General features: G+C 36.4%; 1 protein-coding gene across 1 annotated transcript in view; it reads left to right on the forward strand.

Annotated features, from left to right (window-relative positions):
• The first annotated feature begins 1,937 nt into the window (after positions 1-1,937).
• Positions 1,938-22,003, forward strand: part of LOC113096660 (obscurin-like) — a 262,435-nt gene continuing 242,369 nt past the window's right edge. Inside the window, exons 1-5 of the mRNA XM_026262072.1 lie at positions 1,938-2,089; positions 5,937-5,972; positions 7,064-7,345; positions 13,648-13,932; positions 16,117-16,229. Coding sequence (XP_026117857.1) covers positions 2,059-2,089; positions 5,937-5,972; positions 7,064-7,345; positions 13,648-13,932; positions 16,117-16,229 — 747 coding nt within the window. The 5' untranslated portion in view covers positions 1,938-2,058. The remainder of the gene's footprint in view (positions 2,090-5,936; positions 5,973-7,063; positions 7,346-13,647; positions 13,933-16,116; positions 16,230-22,003) is intronic.

A 22,003-nucleotide genomic window follows, 5' to 3' on the forward strand; every position in this document is an offset into this window, starting at 1 on the left:
GAGCTGTTTATGGATGATTGTGTTGAATGCTAAACTGAAGTCTATGAACAGCATTCTGAGTCCTTTTTGTCTATATGTGTGAGTGATGCTGTTTTGTTCCTCAAAGCAAGCGAAGAAGGCGTTCAGCTTGTTCATCAGGGAGATGTTGCTGTCACAGGACTGCAGTGGGGGCTTGTAGTCCGTAATGGTCTGTATCCCCTGCCACAGGCTCCAAGTGTCTCTGCTGTCGCTGAAACGATGGGCTATCCTCCTGGAGTACTGTCTCTTAAGCCCCTTTCACCCTACGATTCCGGCAAACACACGGGTAAAGTGTTCCGGCAATGGGTCGCTAGATTTTGCACTTTCACACTGCCAGAGATTACCCGGGATATGTGCGTGCTTTCAAACACAACCCGTAAAGGTCCCGTAATAACAGGTGACATCAGGACTTGACGAAAACATTAGGCTTTCACTGAAGCAAGCAAACGATCTCGGCGTCAGCGCGGAAAGTGAGAAACTAACTGATCTCTGCTTCATTACAGTTTGCACATATTTTTTTTTGTCGCGAACGTTGATCTTCCTTAAAAACAGCCGGTTAAAGAGTCACGTGATAACATGCGTCATCACTACAACACGCCATTAGATTTGGCTTTTGTTCACACAGCGCTAACCCCAGGATTGAGCACGGCAATGTTACTAGGTCCCCGACCCGGGTTCAATGCCGGAATCAATCCTGGGAAGTGTTTGCTTTCACACAGAAGGCGACCCGGCAATGTTCCGGCAATATGCAGTGTGTAAAGGGGCTTTACCCTCTCTGATGCCGTGGGACAGGTTGGTCCTAGCTGTCCTCAGGCCCACCTCATCTCCAGCTTTGAAGGCAGTGCTCCACGTCTTCAGGAGACTGTAGACCTCTCCTGTCATCCACGGCTTCTGGTTGGCCCAGACAGTGATGGTTTATGTGACCGTTACATCATCAATACACTTGTTGATGTCGGCAGTGACAGTCTCTGAGTACTCTTGGAGGTCAGTAGTGCTATTGTATGTGGCAGCCTGCTTCAACATATTCCAGTCAGTGGTATCAAAACAGTCTTGAAGAGCCTATTACGACCCTTCAGGCCACACTTGAATCGGTTTGTAAACTGGTTTGGTGACTTTAACGAGCGATCTGTATGCCGGCATTAGCATGACAGTGATGTGGTCTGAGGCACTGAGGTGGGGGAGGGCTTTGTAAGCTCCTCTCTGTGTTGTGTAAACAAGGTCTAAAATTGTATTACCTCGTGTTGGAAGGTTAATGTGTTGGTGTATTTTTGGAAACCCACTCTTTAATTCTGCATGGTTGAAATCCCCAGCTATGATGAGAAAAGCATCGGGGTGTGCTGTCTGCTGCTCACTGATGAGCTGGTTCAGTTTATTTAGTGCATCGTTACTGTTGCTGTTGCTGTTGTTCGGAGGAATGTAAACAGCAACGAGCAGTATGGCTGTATATTCCCTCGGTAGAGAAGAACGATTGGCACTTAATAATCATAAACTCCAGCAGGGGTGAGCAGTGTTTGCAGACCAAACCACGCATCATTGATGTGAACACAAATACCTCTGCGCTAACCCCTCTTCTGCTTCCTCTCACGCCGCTTATTGTGCCTCCGCACAACACCGTTCTGACGGGACAGAGAGAAGCCCCTGCGTGTGGATGTGTCGCCATCTTGCATACATTGTAATTGTAATTGTTGATGAGAGAATAACTCAGATAAGAGCGGGTCTTACATGAACAGAACTACATTAGAAGTCAGCTCATGATTTACTTGCTATTCTCTGATCTGTTCATAATCTGTTTGGCTTTGGTTGTGAACGAACAAAACAAAGCAGTGAGAGAACAATTACTGAACACTTTCTCTTTTCAAGGATAAAACAGCTTTAACAGCTTTAATGCACTAAAAGAGTAAATATCTTCGAATGGGTCTGGTTTTCTTCCTATTTCTTGATGTATTTGTGTGTAGAGTTTGTCTCCTCCCTCATCTCTTCTTGAAGTGTGAAAAGCAGGAAGTGTCTGATTTAGTTCAAACAGTCTGTTAATGTGTCAGTATGGGCTCCAGTGCACTGTCTCTCACACTCTGTGAGTATTTCATTATATTCTACACTATCTTCTGTTTTTAATACAGTATTCAGCTGAAGATTAATGCTTGTGCTGTGTGTAGGAGGGTCTATGAATCCACCGTCTTGCTGTTTATCATATTCTTTATTGTTCAGATTAATGTGATGATATGTTACGTGTGGATCAGATCCAGAGTTTGAGAGAACATGTATTTATCTGTGCTGCTTGTGAAAGATGGAGGATCTGTGGACGTGTGCTTTTGCTTGGTTTTGTTATAATACACATTCTTCCTTTTTCAGGTAGTTCAGTTAATTCAGATGTATTTGTTTAATATGAGTTTGGTGTTGTGTGATATTGTATCTTTAAATAGACTTTCCATCAGAGACATCAAGAGTTTGAGAACAGTTTTCATCAATTTTAATTCTTTCTGCTTCTCTTATTGAAAATGAATTGTGCATATAGTCCTCCCAAAAAATGTTGGTTCGTTAAATCACTCTTTAAAATGACAGAAATTCATTGCAGAAAACACAGTCTATCAAACATGTCACATTTGCCAAAAAAAGATGCTCAAATGTTTCTCTGAACTAACTTCTGTTTTCTGAGACACTTTTAAAATAATTTTTAACCAGTTTATCTCAACATCATTTTTAGCAGATGTGTGAAGTCTGTTCTCAGCAGAAAAACCACAGCTGTAGTTCATGCTTAACATATGAACATGTTCCTCTAACACGTGACACTCAGAAAGTGTGTTCGGTCTTCATTTTGAACAACATATTTATTGTTTCTTAATATACTTCATATACATACTCGCCACTGGTTCACTTTAACTGAACTGAGTTTGGTTCATTTAAAATATACTTCATGTGAAAACACACTAAGTGTTCAGATTCTTTCACAGTCACCATAGTGTCACAATTAACCCTTGAGCTGCTGAAAACCCTGTAACACATTTGAAGGGCAGCCCTTTCAAAAAGTGCACTTAAATTAGGTGTTATTAATATTGAGATTATGGACCACAGTTTTTGAGAGGAAAAAAAGCATTATTTGTGTTTCATTTTGTCACTAAGCACTAAATTATAAAAATAATATGCACTGTTTATCACACTATAGTGTGTTTCAGGCTCAGATCAACGATGTCTGCAATCGATCAGTCTTTAAAAATAAATTCAAAGTATGTCTCAATTGAAAGAAAACAAGGTGCCAAAAATATTGAATTTAATATTTGGTGATATAGAGCATAATAAAAGATTTATAAGCTATTTTTGTAGGCCGGTCATTTTTGACCCGGAACACAGAAAGTGTAATAAGGTGAGGGAAATTTTTTTCAAAAATTATAGAAAAAATGTTGTGAATTTGTAACTCTGTGAGAAAAGTCAGTAGGTTTTAGTCCAGTGTGACAAAATTAAGTTGTATTTTAAAAAAAAAAATATATAAATTCTCTATGATTCAGTGATGAGTCACTGATGAGAAACAATCATCACATTAATGTTCATATCTGCTTGTAATGTGTGTTTACAAGTGTGCAACTGTTTTACTACATACATTATATACATATATATATATATATATATATATATATATATATATATATATATATATATATATATATATATATAGCTTTTTTTAAATCTAAAGAACAGGTTATTATTTTTTTTCGAATCTCTTTTAATTGGTTAAATCAAATACACTGCTGGACAATAAACAGTCATTTGTGTTCTATATTTTTCTCTATATTTTCTCTATATTGTGGTTTATATACTTTTACATATATACACACATGTGACTTATATACGAGTAAAAGTACTTTAAAATCAATCCTAAATGTAACTGGAAGCCAGTGTAAGGACCTGAGGACTGGTGTGATATGCTCAATTAATTAGTAATTAATTGGTAATTAATATGAATAATGTTGTTATCGTGGGCACTTCTAAATACCATGAATAATTATATATAAAAATTATTCATAATTTGGAATGCATTTTAAGAATAATATTCCCATCAACTGGTCAAAATACACAACACCTCTGTTTACTGCTTGAAAGAGCGTGTGTTCTGATGTAATCAAGCACGCATGGGGAACACGTGAGAGACGCGCTGAATGAAAGCACATTCACTCTCTCACAGCAGATGGCGCTAAATAATGAAATGCAGCCGTTACCCTGGAAACCCCATAAATAAAGCAGCTGCACTACTTTCTAAAACAGATTTAAATAGACATTCAAATTTGAGGATCTGCTATGGTGTTCATCACAGCGCCAAACACATAAATATTTAGACTTAATAGGCTATTGAAAAAAAAAATCTACACCATGCCCTATAATTTTGATTCTTTATTATTCGTTCACACTTTACATTAGGGCTTCACTAGTTAACATTAGTTATACTACGTGCGGTTGAATGCTTGAATCTGATTGGCTGATGAACGTTCTGAGGTGTGACATTATTTTCTGGGAAACGCACAGTGAATGTAGTTCCAGGCAGCTCTCTGACCGCATTACAGTTCCAGATCACTTCACATAGTTAACAGTAATAACGGTCACGCAGTTTGCACAAGAAGGTGTTATCAGCGCTGCCCTGGCGATTTGATCAGTTAGCAATTAGGCTACAGATGACATTTCTCACTAGCGAGGTAATAATAGCGCTGTTTAGAGACGCACAGAGGTACATTAGCATTCACACAAGCATATTTTAAAATATTGACCCAAAAGAATCATCTGTTCACGAATCGCATCATGAATTTCTATTACCGAGTCAAAGATGATCTATTATTGAACATCTCGAATAAATAAAGACTTCAAGTTCATCTGTAAAACACATAAAGCTATAGTTTGAGTTTATAAACTTTGGTTCCATGCATGATTCGTATGGATCTGTTAATTGAACGCAAAGTGTGAGTTCTAGAAGAATGTTTTGTGTCGTGATGATCTAGGAGTCGCTCACTAGGAGTCGCTAAATGAACGGAGGATCAGTTGCCCTACTGGTTAAAATCCCCAAACTGTTTTTTAATATTAAATTAATTAATGACCTCAAAACAGTGGCAGATGCGTTATGTTGTGGTGGGCTGCAGTGGGTCAGAAAGTCCAGGGTCACTTTTTGGTCCCAGTCCGTCCCTGTCTCAAGCCTCCGTTACCAAGACTGGAAGAGATGCGTTAGAGAAGTCCTACTCACAATAGCGATTTAAGTTCACAAACCGGACGAATCCCTTTAATTAAATCATCAGATCGATGTCTTGAGGTGTGGTAACAGTATATTCACATCGTGACCACATCACCACCTCGGGTGTGCATGATTTTTCTAATAATTCAGCGGCCTGTCATCAATTATTCCTTACTTAATTCATTAGTCAACATAAACTGCCAATGAAACAATTCTTCTGAACATTCATTAATCTTAGATATTCAAATATTTAATAATACCGTATACCGTGGTAAAAGCATGAGCAATTAATCACAACAAGAAAATTTGATACAGGCATATCCCAAGTGCTCCATAATGTTCACATCGGCTCATTTCTGATACAGTTAAGACGCCGGGTCATTCATAAACTATTTTGTCTCTTTGAATTTAAATCTAGACTTTTTCACACTGTTTCTTGAAAACCTCGAGCTGAACACACTTGACTGAAAACATGTGTGAGACAAATGTAGATTTTAATAAAAGTATGTGGAGTGGAGGGACAGGTTGAGTGTATTCTAGACCCATGCTGTGATGACATTGTGTGTGTTAAATGATGGAGAATATCCTCCATCGGTTCTCATGGAGCATCAAAACAGAGAAACACTTTCAGCTGAAACTCTAGACATGTTTCTGTGATCTGCATTGTGTTGAACCAATGGAAATGATTCATATCTGTTTCTTCTGTGTTTAGTGCTGATGTCCTTCATCCACTCTGGACTCACTCAAGGTATTGTGCTCTACTGATTTACATTTGATTTATTAAATATGAATAGTGTTGTAGTAGTTTATTTGTCTACATGGATCACATGAGGATCACACATTTGTCTCTTTGCTGATAATTCATCTCCATATTTTGCTGTTGTTCATCTTCACTCAGCATCATTTATGTGTAGCTCCTCATGCTGCTAAACACTGCTATTTCTGCAGTTTATGATGAAAGTTAAATAAAAATAATAAATAAATAAAAAGCTTATTGTAGTCTATTGCAAAAATGACAAAAAAATGACAGTCTGTCATTAACTCTTTTGTGATGTTCAGGTTATTTAAAACATCCTCAATGTGTAACTCTGCTGATCTGTAATGATGGTTCATGAAGACACACATCTGTATAATGACATGAATATTATTACATAAACAAATAATAATAATAATAATGATAATAATTCCTCTGTTACATAATTTGTCAGAATATTGTAACATAACTGCAAAAATGGTACTTTAGCACAAAACTAGTTAAACTTAGAATAAGGTTCATAGTTTTCTTGTTATAATGATGTTTGAATGTCTCCAGATCAATCTGATGAAACACTGAGTGATCACTGCTGACATCTGGAGGATGTAGATCTGATTTCAGGTTTTATGTAATTATTTAAGGACAGCAATCTCCCACTAAACCAAAACACACTGAGCATGTTATCTCCATGAGTGAAAGGATTTACACAAAAAGTGTTCAAACTAAATCAAGGTTTCTCAAAGTGCAGAACTGGACGACTGTGACCCAGAGACATGAACTGATTACTGTTCAGAGAAAAATAAATAAATTAAATAAATTCATATGACTCTGGGATCAGATCTACTGCACTAAAAAAAATAAACTGAACTGAAATAAATGCTTTATTAAAACCTCTGACTGAAAACAGCTCCACCTACCGACCAGAACAAGAACTGTTCAATAAAATACAGCTGAATTGACAAAACAAATTAATTAAAATTATTTTATTACAAATTTAATCATAACATAGTAAATTTTAACCACATTTATATCACTATCAACTACATAAAGTCAGATATTCAGAGTTTATTTTCTTCTGTTCACAGTTTCACCCAGATCTACTCTGACTGTGACTCCAGACAACACAGTATTCACTGGAGAGAGAGTGATTCTGACGTGTGAGATTGAGCCTGATCACAGTCACTGGGAATATGAGTGGAATAAAGACAGTGTAAAGGTACAGTCGTCTGATCGTTACACAATACAAGGAAACACTCTCACTATTGAAGGATCTGAATCATCTGATGAGGGTCAGTACACGTGTGGAGGACGCATAACTGGAGGATCAGTCTCATCACAATCAAACCCTGTTTCTCTCTCAGTGAAGGGTGAGTTTAATATCTTCATCTTCCTAAACTCTCTCTACTACATGAGAATAAGATTCAGTTGTGACTAGGCATAAGATTAGGTATTAGATTTTAATGATAACCTTAAGCAAAAATATAATGGCTTTATTGTTACAGCTCTATAAAATGTGTTATTTTTAAATGACTGGGTAAATAAATCTTTTTTTTTTTTCTTCTTTAAATTAAAAAGATAAAGACTGACATCTTTATTTAATCTAAATCAAATTTCAGTTATCTTATTTTAGTTATATAATTCATATACATATCATTTATCTAATTTCATATTGTTTAGTTATACAATAATAATCATACACATAATTTGATTGAATAATCAATTTGAAGCAAGAACCGAATGTTCAGACAATCTTTGTGAAATTATTCCTCATAAACTTCTCAGAAAACAGTCAGCTCTCGTCAGAAACACATTCATATAAACCTCCAAATCAATATTGAGGATTTTCTTCAGTAGTTTGAGCATCATGAACAGTAACTGTGTTCACATCGCCAGCGTCCAGAGAGTCAAAGTGACCAGAAGACCTTCATTTTCACTGTGAGCCGCGTCCAGCTGAAATCAGGGAGACTTTAGGGTGATGAGCTGTGACTGCACATGGGTGTAATCATTTAGGAGACGGATTTACTGTGATATTACAAACATACAATATGACATAACATCTGAAAACACAACTGACCGTCTATGAACATCAGTCAATAAAGCGTTTTTAAATAATGGCACTTAAAAATCTGAACTGAAATTTAATTGCAACCATGTATGAATACAAGAAATGATTTATTATTAATAATTTATTTATTTTTATGTAAGAGAAACATAGTCTACAGTAATTGCTGCTTTTGCTGCTTGAATTTGTCTTTCAATAATGATGTCCACGTTTAAGAGCTAGAAGTTCAAATATATATAATTGTGTTTCTCTGTTTAACAACATCCTCTTAACGTACAGCAGTGAAAGACGTCTTCTCTCGGGTAGATTGTGTGTTTTCTAGCTGCAGGGCTCTCAGAATCACTAGCCTGACGTCCCGGGGCTTTTGTGTTTTCAGTCGGGTCAGAAGTGTATCAGGACTCGGGCTAAAGCAGATCTCTGAGGGGTCCTTAAAACTCCTGGAGTGAGTAGTGTCAAACTTAAGGCCATGAAAAGATCTGAATATGTTCAATAGTATAAGAAATGTCTTGATTATAATCGAAAGACAAGAGTCGTGATATGGCTGGGTTAGACTTTAAAGAGCGATGATGTCACTGAATAAATACGAGCGCTGCATGTTTCATCAAAACGCGTCGCAGATGTCTTTAACTGAATGAATCTGAAGGAACCGACTCTCCTCAGAAACGTGTCGTTGTCATCTTTATGTCATTTCACCTGTGAGCGAAGCTGCTTTGTGTTCAGACGTTACCGGGTCAGATCCCTGCAAATATCAACTCATGTTTTAAAGCAGCAAACACAGAGTTGTACATTAGAAAGAAGTTAATGTGCTCTCTAAGAATCTAAACAATTAAGATATTAATATTTATTTTTATATATTATACTTATCAATTAAGATAAGTAATATTTGTATTCATCAGTGTGCAGAAGACAGGTGTAAAAGTTCCTTTAAGAGTTTGTCTCTCATCTTCAGTCCAGTGTGCAATCTTTTCCCGTGACTGCAAATACACATTAATAAAAATAAGACTTTTTGGTTTTATTTTAACAGTTGCATTAAAAGCATTTGAGTCAATTTTTAAAAAGATTACTCTACTAGAGGAAAGTTCTCCATCAGAACTATAAACCATCTTCTAAGATCTGACATGTCCTTCTAAACAGGAAAACAATTAATTTTACATTTCTCTAAAACAATTCATATAAACTAATTCAGACACAGGAGTAAGACACAAATCAGTTCATCACAAAACCACAATTCAGCAAGTCAGAAACTACAAGATTACATCTACGTGAGGTGTGTGAAGTGATTGAGAGGTTCTCTTGTTTCAGAAAGGTGTATAACGTCAGTTTTAATCAACACTTACCACAGTGAGATCAAAATAAGCCTCCATTGCCATAAACCAGAGGAGAACATATTAAATATATATGTTCAATAACATATTAGCATGTATATGCACATTTAATCAAACCGACCTTGAGTTGTTTTTGATCTTGTTTGCTTTGTCCTGTCAAAGAAAAAATCTCTGGTCTAAAATATTTTTTTATTATTATTATTTTTTTTTTGCTACAAACAAGCAATATGTTCTCTTGAGATTGATCCAGGTGGAATATCAACAGGAAGTCCTACAAAAAAGTTTCCATGGTAAAAACAGCTCAATGATTTGCAAAGATAACAATATAATTCGGCTAAACATATGTGGACACCTGACCTGACCATCACTCCTAACTGAGCATCCCATTAAGAATTTGCTTTGTAATAACAACCAAATGCATAAATATAAGAAAATGTCAAAGTCTCTAAGTTCTTCCGTACATCCCATTAAATAATTACAATAGTAAATAATAATTAGTAAAGGTGTCCACATATTTGTAAACACATGTAGAATAGTAACTTACTCGTGGTGTCTGTGGTCTTGCTGGCATCTCGGTATTTAAGTTTTCTTGTAATCTTATAAATGTAACTTCATCCTTAATTTTTTTTGTAATATTTAAGCTTTCATCATCTTAATTAGGTACATTAAAGTGTCTCCATCAATTTCAGTACCTGTTAAAACAACAGGAGTCATACAATTATATTTATAAAGTTAGAAAGGCAGTTAGAAAGTACATGCAAACAGTGTTATTTTAATTTGACATACTACCTTTATATAGGGACAACGGCAGGGCCGCGGGAAGTAATTTTGAACAGGGGGTGCTGTGAATTTTTTTTTTTTTTTTTTTTTTTGACAAAAAACCTATGAGCCTATAGGCCTATTTAAAATACATTTTAAAAATAAATACATTGAGATTTACTACTTTATTGTCATATACACTTCTGTGCACAGGGTCTGAAACACACAGACATCAGTTCTCAGATATGCGCAATGCCTTATTAATCTGAAGCAGAAGCAGAATCAGAAATAATAGTTTAACAATCGAAAGAAAACGAAATAATTACTTTCATTACAATTTCAGATAGCCTATACATACATGCAACTTATTTAGATACAACAATAATATTACAACAAAATATAATATTAATAAAACTTCACAATAACGCTAAAACAATCCAATCGATTTGGTCAGCTGGCTTGAGTCACTGCACGTTTATGTCACACGCAACTCTATTAACTCCAAATTCTTTTTACGCACACCACAAGGAAATAATCTCTGACTATTTAAGCAATTTGTTTATTGAACAGTTCTCCACATCCATTACGCAAAAAACACACGCACAGTATAAAGCTTTCTGTCTCCATCTCCAACCTTTTTACACAAACCACAAGGAAATAATCTCCGACTATTTAAACGTAATTTAACAGTTCTCCACAACCATTACGCAAAGAACACACGAACGAAATAATACTCTCCATCTCTATCCCCACCACCTTACAAAAATACTATAGTGTACTACTTACAATTGCTTGGCTAGTCAAAGCTGATCCCACACTTGTTGCCAAAAAAAATAAATGTTACAAGTGCGGCAGCACCATGCTCTTACCTGAGCTACATGCAGGCGGGGTGCCCTGGTTACAGGTGTACAAATGTCGAGGTGCGCTGTATTATATAAAGATGAATGTATTCTGCATGGAACGAGCGGGAAACCTCGTTACTCGGCGACCAAACCTGCCTGCCTGACGTTGACAACGTAACTTCCGAACCTGTGTTGATTAGGCCTCAAAAAATAAAATTAAAATCCAAAATATACGTAATAGATAGACTGCGTGTGTCAAAATCATTTTCTAAAATATTCATAAGGAATTTATAAATTGTGCAAAATAATTTAATAGGCCTACATTTTTTTTTATCTCCCTCTCGTCACTAGGGGGTGCTGCAGCACCCCCAGCACCCCCACTTCCCGCGGCCATGGACAACGGTGTCTCTTCTGAGGATTGATGATAATAGCGTCCTGCTGTCGTCCAGGTTCAGTTCTTCAGGAATGAAGTAGCAGCACATTACCAAGCAATCAGTGTAGCTCACAGCGCCCTCTGCTGGTGGAAATAATCAATACACGAGTGCTCTGGTAACCAGCCGGCTAAAAGCTTTACAAATATCTAGAAATAAAACATCAGAGAAAAGGTATTGAGGTGTTTTAATAACCACGATATACGCAGAATAATTAACTCTGGACGGGTAAAGTGACTTAATATTGTGGCCTCATTAACATCTTGTGTGCCCTTGAATGTTTTTGTAATGGGTTTTCCTCGCGATCTCTGATCTTGCGCGTAACAGATTCAGTGCTTTGCGTTGCGTTGCACAACTTGCGTATTAAACCCAGAAACCTTCGCCCTGGTTTAAATGCAAATGCTTTGATTGTTTTTATTCTCAAAATCGAAACAATATCGCAATAATAAAAGTAATAATAATGATGATGATGAAAACAATTACTAATAAGAAAGAAAGAAAGAAAGAAAGAAAAATTATCTTGCTGAAGAAACATTACTCAACAAATATAGATATGCTTCACATTTGAAGGAGTGTTACAAAATGACATAACGGTGTTCCTCAATAATATACACGTCTGAAAAGGTGTTTTGATTCATTCACTTTTGTCGCTTGTCATGTTCTGAGCTGAATTAGGCTTTCTGAGATTTGAAGGTTGAATGTGGTATGGGGAAAATTTAAAGGATGTACAGCTGTAAAATATGAAGATAGCCTATTGAACATAAAGTATATTTTTAGGGGCAAGAATTTCACTTCACTCTCTCCATTTACCACATAATAGCTTCTGGTTCATTTATGATCATACAACTGAACTTAGTTTTTTTATTTTTATTATTTTTATTTTTTTCTTCGTTTTTTTTTTAATTTGTGTTCTAAAAATGTACAACAACATGGTGAACTAAATATTATTGTGCAATTTATAGATATGTGAGGTGGTCATGAATACAGACAAAACAAACTGTATCAACAATGTTGCCACAACTGCATCTGACATCACAATTAGTAAATGAATAAGATTAAATGATACTGGGTGTGTAAATTAATAATTTACTAATGTAACAGTTAAGCAAACCGTGTTCTAACTGTACTAAGTCTAGTCTTTACATTACATCTTAGAAAAGGTTCATGAAAGAACCTTAAATACGCTAGGTTCTAATATGAACCTTTTACCACAGCAAAGGTTCTTAAGATAACTGCCAAATAACCAGTGGACCATTAGAGAACCTTTAAGTTCAACTTTGAACCTTTTTGATAACTAGAAGTTCATCTTTGCACTTAAAGGTTCTTTTTTGAATTCTAAAGGTTCAATCTCTTCTAAGAGTGTACGTAATACAAAGCAAGCACTGGGCAATTCACCACAATAAAATATATAACAATAGTAACAATAGTCGTGAACACAGAAACAATGGAAAGAGAAAAACACTTCAACATAAAAGTCCTGTAACACAAAACAGAAACAGGAGCATCATCATGTCAGTATCATGGATAGAAACAGTGAATCATTTTTAGATTAAACAGATGTTTAAATAGATTTAATTTAGTATCAAATATGATGCACAAAATATAATAAACCCAGAAGGACACACACTTGAGCTTCCATGTTTCATGCAGAATCCTCAATATTTCTATTCTGGTGTCTCTATTGTGCTCTTCATGAGAGAGAAACACCAAACCAAAGCCTTTTCAGCTCCATTCCTGATATAACACCACATTCAGCATTTTAATGAACATTTTTATAACTGTTTCTATGCCTTAGATACAATAATTAAATATAAAACTTGTGATTTGAACTCTGTTTCAGTCTTGTTTGGAGTATATAGTGAGATCAGTGTCATGTGTTGAAGTGAATGGTGACATGAGTGTATCGTTACACACCTAATGATTACTTTAGTCACAGAGTTCAATAGAGATGAGTTTAGTCCTGAAGTCAGAGAGAGTGAAGTGACTTACTAAACCAAAACACAACAAACCATGACACACACACACACACACACACACACAGACACACACACACACAGGAGTGAACACACACACACACACACAGACACACACACACACACAGGAGTGAACACACACACACGTATGAAAAAACAGCCTTATGAAATATGACAGTCTTTGTATAATATTCATACTGTAAAAGTATATAATACTCTAAGACATTTATTTTCTTCTTTGAACTGTTTGAGTCACTTTATGTTTTTATCTTAACAGACTTACCCAAACCCCAGCTGACTGTAGATCCAGAGAGTCGTGTCTTCACTGGAGAGACGGTCAATCTGAAGTGTGTGATAACACAGTCTTACAGTGGCTGGACATATGAGTGGTATAAAGGCACAGACAGAGTAAAGTCGTCTGATCGTTACACTGTAAACACACACACTCTCACTATCAGACGAGCTACTACATCTGATGCGGGTCAGTTCTGGTGTAAAGGACAGAGATATGGAAGTCCTTCATCCTCACAGGAGAGTGACCGGATTTATCTCACTGTAAATGGTGAGTAATTAAACTAAACACTTACATTTACATTTAGGGATGTAACCGCCATTAAAAAGAAAAGAGATGCTCAAGTGTGTGTGTGTGTGTGTGTGTGTGTGTGTGTGTGTGTGTGTGTGTGTGTGTGTGTGTGACGTGAGAGAGAAAGTGTGTCTGTTCTAGTGTGTCACACACGTGTTCAGTGTATTTGATTCATGTTTGTAACAATCACTCATTCATTCATCTTTTACTATTATCTGCGTCTGAGATGAAGTTATTATAATATTTGAGTTTTCTTGATTCAGATTTGACTGACAGACTGGTATTCTACACGAGCTTCATGATTTATAAACTTATCTTCATCTGTGGAAGAGAAAACATTGTGCCACAACATCCTTTCAGTTTACTTTCTCTTTTTTCACTTTGTGTGTTTGTGGAGGATCATTTCATTATCAGCAGAAGGAAAGAGGAGATAAGGAAGAGAGTCATGCTCTACCAGAATACAAAGAAAAGTACAAATTAAATGCAAATAGAAAAAACAATGAAAAGTAAAACTTTTTTTAAATCAAAAATTAAAATAAAGAATAATTTAAAATGTAAAATCACACATAAAATGTCATCTTCAACGAATACACATGTGGTGACCCTTACATCAAATTCATGTTTTCCCCGATTAATACTGTAGTTTTAGCAGCTTTCTTATTAAGTACATTAATTCTCTCAAACCTAAAAAGTTTGTTGTAAACTGAGAAAACAAGCCAAGACATTTTGTTCCAAAATCATTTTCATAATCACATTAAAAAAAATAGTGTGTTATTGTTTCCAAATTAGAAAGACAGCATGTGCATTGTGAAGAGATGTCCAACTTAAATTATGAGAGTAAAGACAGTACATGTGAAGAGTTTTATAGTAAAGTTCTGTCCTCTTGTTAAGTTAACATTTACATCACATGCTTGAAGTATTCGGCCAATCACAACACACTAAAGCTGGCCAATCAGAGCACACCTCGCTTTGTGCCTTGTAAAAATTGACGTGTTTCAGAAGGCATTATGTGGAAAATATTATTATTTTTTTTTTTTTTTTTTACTTTAAACCACATAAACACGTAATTACACCAAATACACAAAATAATGTTATTTTTAGCAGCATCAAGACCTCTTTAAACCTGCAGTGAATCAGACGAGGAGAGACATCAGTCTCCTCTCCACATCTCTCCTCTTTAACATCAGTGTCACACAAAGAGTGTAAGAGTGTCATTCTAGAAACTGACTCAGAGATCCTCCAGGATCATCACAGATCAGTGGAGATTGTAACGCTTGTTGATTCATGGCAGAAGAAATCAATGAGAGGAAAGTCAGGCAGCTCGGTTAGATCAGAAATGTCCAGAAAGTGTTCGATGGTCCTCGAGTGAATGAGTTTCTTGCTGAAGCTGAATTAATACGACTAGATCTACAAAACAGTAAGCATATGTTTATAATATAAAACTGTATTATTTGATGAATCATCACTATTTCTATTCTGGTGTCTCTATTGTGCTCTTCATGAGAGAGAAGCACCAAACCAAAGCCTTTTCAACTCCATTCCTGATATAACACCACATTTAGCATTTTAATAAACATTTATTTATGTTAACTGTTTCCATGCCTTAGATACAATAATTAAATATAAAACTTGTGATTTGAACTCTGTTTCAGTCTTGTTTGGAGTATATAGTGAGATCAGTGTCATGTGTTGAAGTGAATGGTGACATGAGTGTATCGTTACACACCTAATGATTACTTTAGTCACAGAGTTCAATAGAGATGAGTTTAGTCCTGAAGTCAGAGAGAGTGAAGTGACTTCCAGATGATGATGTTAAATGAGTTGCTGAAGTCTTCAGATCGTCTGCTGAAGTTGATGGAGATTCAGTGTCTCCTCATATGAGGTTGTAGTTGGAGGTGTTCAGCTCTCCTTCAGCAGGAGCTTCATTCTGCTTTCTATGACGAGTCAGAGGTGTTTGTCTGAGGACGAGACGGAGCCAGAGCCTCCAGAAAACACTGAGAGCACAAAACTGTCCACAGGAACAAACCACAACATGACTGGTGTTATCAAATATGACAATGTCTATGTATAATATTCATACTGTAAAAGTATTTATTAATATAAAACAATATATAATTATTTAATTAAAGTTGTTTGAGTCACTTTATGTTTTTATCTTAACAGACTTACCCACACCTAAACTGACTGTAGATCCAGACAGATCTGTCTTCACTGGAGAGAGAGTGATTCTGACGTGTGTGATTGAGTCTGATCACAGAGACTGGAGATATGAGTGGAATAAAGGGTGGAGAGGAACCACATCCTACACTTCAATATCACAGTCATCTCAGCGTTACACTGTAGACAGAAACACTCTCACTATTGAAGGATCTGAATCATCTGATGCGGGTTGGTACTGGTGTGAAGGACACATAGAAGGAAGATCAGTCTCAACACAATCAAGCTCTGATGTTTATCTCTCAGTGAAGGGTGAGTTTAATATCATTGTCCTCGTAAACTCTCTCTGCTGCAAGGTTATTATGGTTTTGCATTTTCCATTAATTTTTATTTTGTTTTGACTTTTTGTTTTCAAATTCAGTTTAGTTTTAATTAGTTGTGGGTTTTTAATTAAAGTGGGTTTGCTAGTTTAGTTTTTATTTTTTTTAAATGCTTTTAGCTTAGTTTTTATTAGTTTCAGTGTTAGTTTTAGTCCTTTTTTGTAATTTGGGTTATTTGTAAATATTTGTACAAATATGTCTCAGTCTCAACACTCAACAGTAAATGCAAAATGTGTAAATGATGTGTGCTAGTGAAAACCTAAAGAGCCAACAGACTAAAGATATACATGAACCGCATGTGTTCAGCCCATTTTTGAGCCACAGCAAGACATTTCTGTCAGATTATCAGGGTGAAATAACAAATAAAAAACTTTAAAAACAGCTTTAAAATTTGTGTGTGTGTGTGTGAGTGTGCATGGGTGAGAAAGAGAGAGATGGCTATACTTCAGTCAAGCAATACTTTTCTATACAAATACCACAGCAGTACAGTTTTCACACCCTATACCGGGGTCTCGAACCCTGCTCCTGGAGAGCTACCGTCTTACAGATTTCAGCTCCAACCGCATCAAACACACCTGAAGCAGCGGATCAAGGTGTTCAGGGCTACTTGATAACTACAGACAGGTGTGTTGGAGCAGGGTTAGAACCGAAGTCTGCAGGAGGGTAGCTCTCCTGGAGCAGGGTTGGAGATCCCTGCCCTAAACTACATCGACCCTATAACCTACTCATCTGGACTGAAGCAGCAAACATTTAGTGTAAGAGTAAACAAATGACATAACATTATTTAATATTTGAATTAGAGGGTGACACAGGAGTGGACCTTCAAATCTGTCCCGTCCCAATGCCATGAAAAAAACTGGGGGAAAATCCCGTCCCGTTTCAATCCCGGAAGAATGACTCCCGTTCCCGCCATAGACAGTAAAAGAAATGGACACAGCGACACCACTGGATTCAACAGAGACAAGTGATGTCAATTAGAAGCACACACTTCCTGGGGGTCGAGCGTACTGCACAGACTCAGACTGAGCTTGATGACGTAGATGTCACGTGAGCAACCTGTAAATCTTCTAATCGCTGTGCCAAGAGAAATCTGAATCACCCACCGAATCTTGCAGACGTTGTTGAATAATTTTGTCCCGTTGCTTTTATGAACTCGCCTCCTCGTCCCCCCGATAGCCTCATAGACAGTAAAAGATTGCCTGCGAGCTTCTCCTCCTGTCCATACGGTAATTTCTCTACTGTGCGACAGAGAGTCGCTGGTTATAATGCAATCGTTAGCCTATTTTTACAAAAACTGCTTCTACGGCCTATAATGTAAGATACAAGGTAATGGAGCATTTTATACATTTTTATGTTTCTTTAGAAATTATTAATGGACTAATTGAGTCTTTCGATGTCAAAATGATGCCAAAAATGAATGGGAGTCAATGGAGTGCTAAGAGGGTCCGCTAGCCAATGGCAGCACCCAGGGGTGCTTCAAAAAAAAAAATGAAACCCTGCCCCTGAGTTGTTTTTATTTTTTTGGCTGGAATCTGTCACTTACAGTAAACATTGCACACACATTAAATTTCCCGTAAATCATCCATGCTAACCCACACTTTTTTTTCTTTTTTGAATGTAGATTTATTTTTCTTACACAGAGTTTCGAAGCTTCTCGCTCAAGTTCTTTTTTAACAAATTTTGTTTGTGATGAAAATAACTGTACATTTTCATCAGTCATTTTATCTACAGATCGATGTAGGGTGACCACGCGTCCCGTGTAGCGCGTGCGCGCACAGCATTTGAAGCCCAATTCATGCGTCCCTCAAATTGAGACTGTGTCACGCATAATCACTGCTTGCTCAAAAAAAGTTGATGTCTCTATATCCTCGAGCCCCAGGCAGCCAAACGAACATTACTTGACAGTTCAGCACGCTACTGCGAGAGCGGGAGGGAGCGAGTTTGAATGAGAGATGAAGTTTACACCTTTATTATTTCTGTTTTAACGTTTTTCCTACATTGTTTATATTAAAATATGTTATGTAGGCAATAACTCAGTTTACTATTTGACTAATTTACTGAGGTGGCATCGTTGTTAACTTACAAAATGATGATCATTTGGTGGATAATTTACATTTTTCCGTTAATAACAGGTAGTGTATTCTGATGTCGCCTGAAGACGCTCAACAACCATCTTATCTGAGCTCAAAACACTGCTTGAGAAAGTGTCAAGATACTAAAAGTAAAAAATACATAATTATGAACGTTTATGTGTGTTCATTTTTGTTCTCAGTACGTTATTTTAATAGCAATTAATGATTATGAACATAAATATTATATTTGTATAAGATATTGGTGATATTTAATAAGACCGTTATTTATTACTATAACAGGGACAGGGACAGGGCCTAATGTCAGACCACTGATTCGTCAAACATGTTTTCCTGCGGTCTGTGTTCTTCTGACTATTTTGCTGTAAGTAACGAATATACTTCGGGGAAATGTATTGGAGTAAAAGTATACATTTTTAATCAGAAAATATTGCAGAGTAAAAGTTGGCTGAAATATAAAAACTCAAAGCACAGATAATCCCAAAAAATACTTAAGGAGGCTACTGTAACAAAGTGTTTTACTTCGTTATATTACACACCACTGAGTATACAGTTTTTATTTCTACCATAGACCATAAAAAAACCTGGACATAGTATCCGTGACGTCACCCGTAGACTCCTGAAGGGTGTTTTTGAAGCTTAAAGTGTGCAGAGCGATTATTTTTATTTGCATGTTCACTGCTCTCTAATATCAGTTAATTGTTGGTCTGGACGATACATAGATAATTTCCTTGATAAATGATTGAAAAGTTAGATAAAAGTTTGAGATAATGTTTGAGGCAAACGACAGAGCCCTAGTCATTTAAAGCGAGGCACTAGGACCATTTATCCGCTCAGGTCAAAGTTCAAACAGCGGCATGAGCTTCACGAGAGCGTTACTCAGACAGAGCTAGAATGGCAGGTTCTTCCTTCCTTTTATTGTAGTATTTTTAAAGTGAACTCACTGGTGAATGACACATGATGTGTCCCAGCGGCTCCTAATTCCAGCTCACATTCATCACATCATGTTTTGCATGTGTCACTTAGTTAACACACCTGATTCTGATACCAGCTCATTAGAAGAGAGCTCCGTGCATGAACTGTGTTTCAATCGATATGATCCCTACACAGTGTTCACTGCTCCCTACTCCCTGAGCAGGGAAATCTGTTGAAGTTTACTACACTTCAGAACATTCATTCATGGATTTGCGCCATGCAATATCTTCACACACAGATTAAACTTACTAGAGAAAATAGTGTGAAGTGTAACATAATATACCTCTGTAAATAAATACTATTTAAATAGGGACAAGGGCTGGAATTGGGAGCCTGTTGTAGTCTGTTGTAGTAATGTTGTAGTAATGTTGTCTCTGGTATTCTGGTCTGTGTGTGTGTTCATGTGCTCAGGGGGCGTGGCTTTGAACGATGATGTCAGGGAGGGTGGGACGTTCACTTTCAGAGCTATCAGGATAAAGTTAGCATTTTCCAAGATCTCCTATTACACCTTTAACCACAAAACAGAAACACAAGAGCATCATCATGTCAGTATCATGAACAGCAACAGTGTGTATTGTTTATAGATTAAACAGACATTTAAATAGATTTAATTTAGCATCAAATATGATGCACAAAATATAATGAACCCTGAAGGACACACACTTGAGCTTCTATGTTTATTAATTTATTATTAATCAATTAAATACAAATACATTATTTAATACAATGCAATATTTAAAACAGATTATATGTCTGTAGTCTGAGTGAAAGCATGTGTTTATAATATAAAACTGTATTATTTGGTGAATCATCAATATTTCTATTTTGGTGTCTCTATTGTGCTCTTCATGAGAGAGAAGCACCAAACCAAAGCCTTTTCAACTCCATTCCTGATATAACACCACATTTAGCATTTTAATAAACATTTAACTGTTTCCATGCCTTAGATACAATAACTAAATATAAAACTTGTCATTTGAACTCAGTTTCAGTCTTGTTTGGAGTATATAGTGAGATCAGTGTCATGTGTTGAAGTGAATGGTGACATGAGTGTATCGTTACACACCTAATGATTACTTTAGTCACAGAGTTCAATAGAGATGAGTTTAGTCCTGAAGTCAGAGAGAGTGAAGTGACTTCCAGATGATGATGTTAAATGAGTTGCTGAAGTCTTCAGATCGTCTGCTGAAGTTGATGGAGATTCAGTGTCTCCTCATATGAGGTTGTAGTTGGAGGTGTTCAGCTCTCCTTCAGCAGGAGCTTCATTCTGCTTTCTATGACGAGTCAGAGGTGTTTGTCTGAGGACGAGACGGAGCCAGAGCCTCCAGAAAACACTGAGAGCACAAAACTGACCACAGGACCAAACCACAACATGACAGATGTTATCAAATATGAAACAATATATGAACTGTATAATTGTGTAAACCATTTACAATATTGTTACTGTTAGTTTTGTTTCAGTCACTTTTTTTCTTCTGTTCACAGCTTTACCCAGATCTACTCTGACTGTGACTCCAGACAATACAGTATTCACTGGAGAGAGAGTGATTCTGACGTGTGTGATTGAGTCTGATCACAGAGACTGGAGATATGAGTGGAATAAAGACAGTGTAAAGTTACAGTCGTCTCAGCGTCTCACTGTAGACAGAAACACTCTCACTATTGAAGGATCTGAATCATCTGATGAGGGTCAGTACACGTGTAGAGGACACATAGATACAAGATCAGTCTCATCACAATCAAGCTCTGTTTCTCTCTCAGTGAAGGGTGAGTTTAATATCATTGTGCTCATAAAGAAACCTATTTGACAACATGTATTTATTATTTATAGTTTATGTAAATGTTGTACACTGTAATATGTTAATTAAAGAGCATAAATGTTGACTGAATATACAAATCAGTATATGATTGGAAAATTGGAAACATTTTTAATAATCAACACCAACTACAAGCAAAGCAGATATTTAATTTAGTGCAGTATTTTCCTCATAATGATTGTGAGTTCATAACAGTGATCATGATACTGTGATGCTGTTTCTCTCAATATTTGCTCATAAGTGTATTAATAGATGGAGATCAGAAGCTGTAGTGAAGGTGAGATCAGATCAGATCAGTGTGTGTTCAGAGGAGAGACAGTCTCTCTCTTTACTTTTACTGTAGTCTCTGTCTCTATGATTACACACAGAGCTGGACATTCATGTTTCTGCTCAGAGACTCTGTGACTACAGCTTTTACACAATTACTAACCTTGTTTAATGTATGCATCATTTTTCATATTACATTAACTTAATTATTAATAAAATGTAAGAATTTGAGAAGACGTTATAGGGCTGTTACCAATCAAATGAAATCAATATCAACTAAACTGATGTTTCCACTGCAGAAAGAAACTGAAGCAGCTGAAGTGAGATTGAGATTCATTCACAGACAGTTTAATGATGCTCAAAT

Source organism: Carassius auratus, unplaced genomic scaffold (assembly GCF_003368295.1).
Source record: "Carassius auratus strain Wakin unplaced genomic scaffold, ASM336829v1 scaf_tig00216014, whole genome shotgun sequence".
Classification (NCBI taxonomy): domain Eukaryota; kingdom Metazoa; phylum Chordata; class Actinopteri; order Cypriniformes; family Cyprinidae; genus Carassius; species Carassius auratus.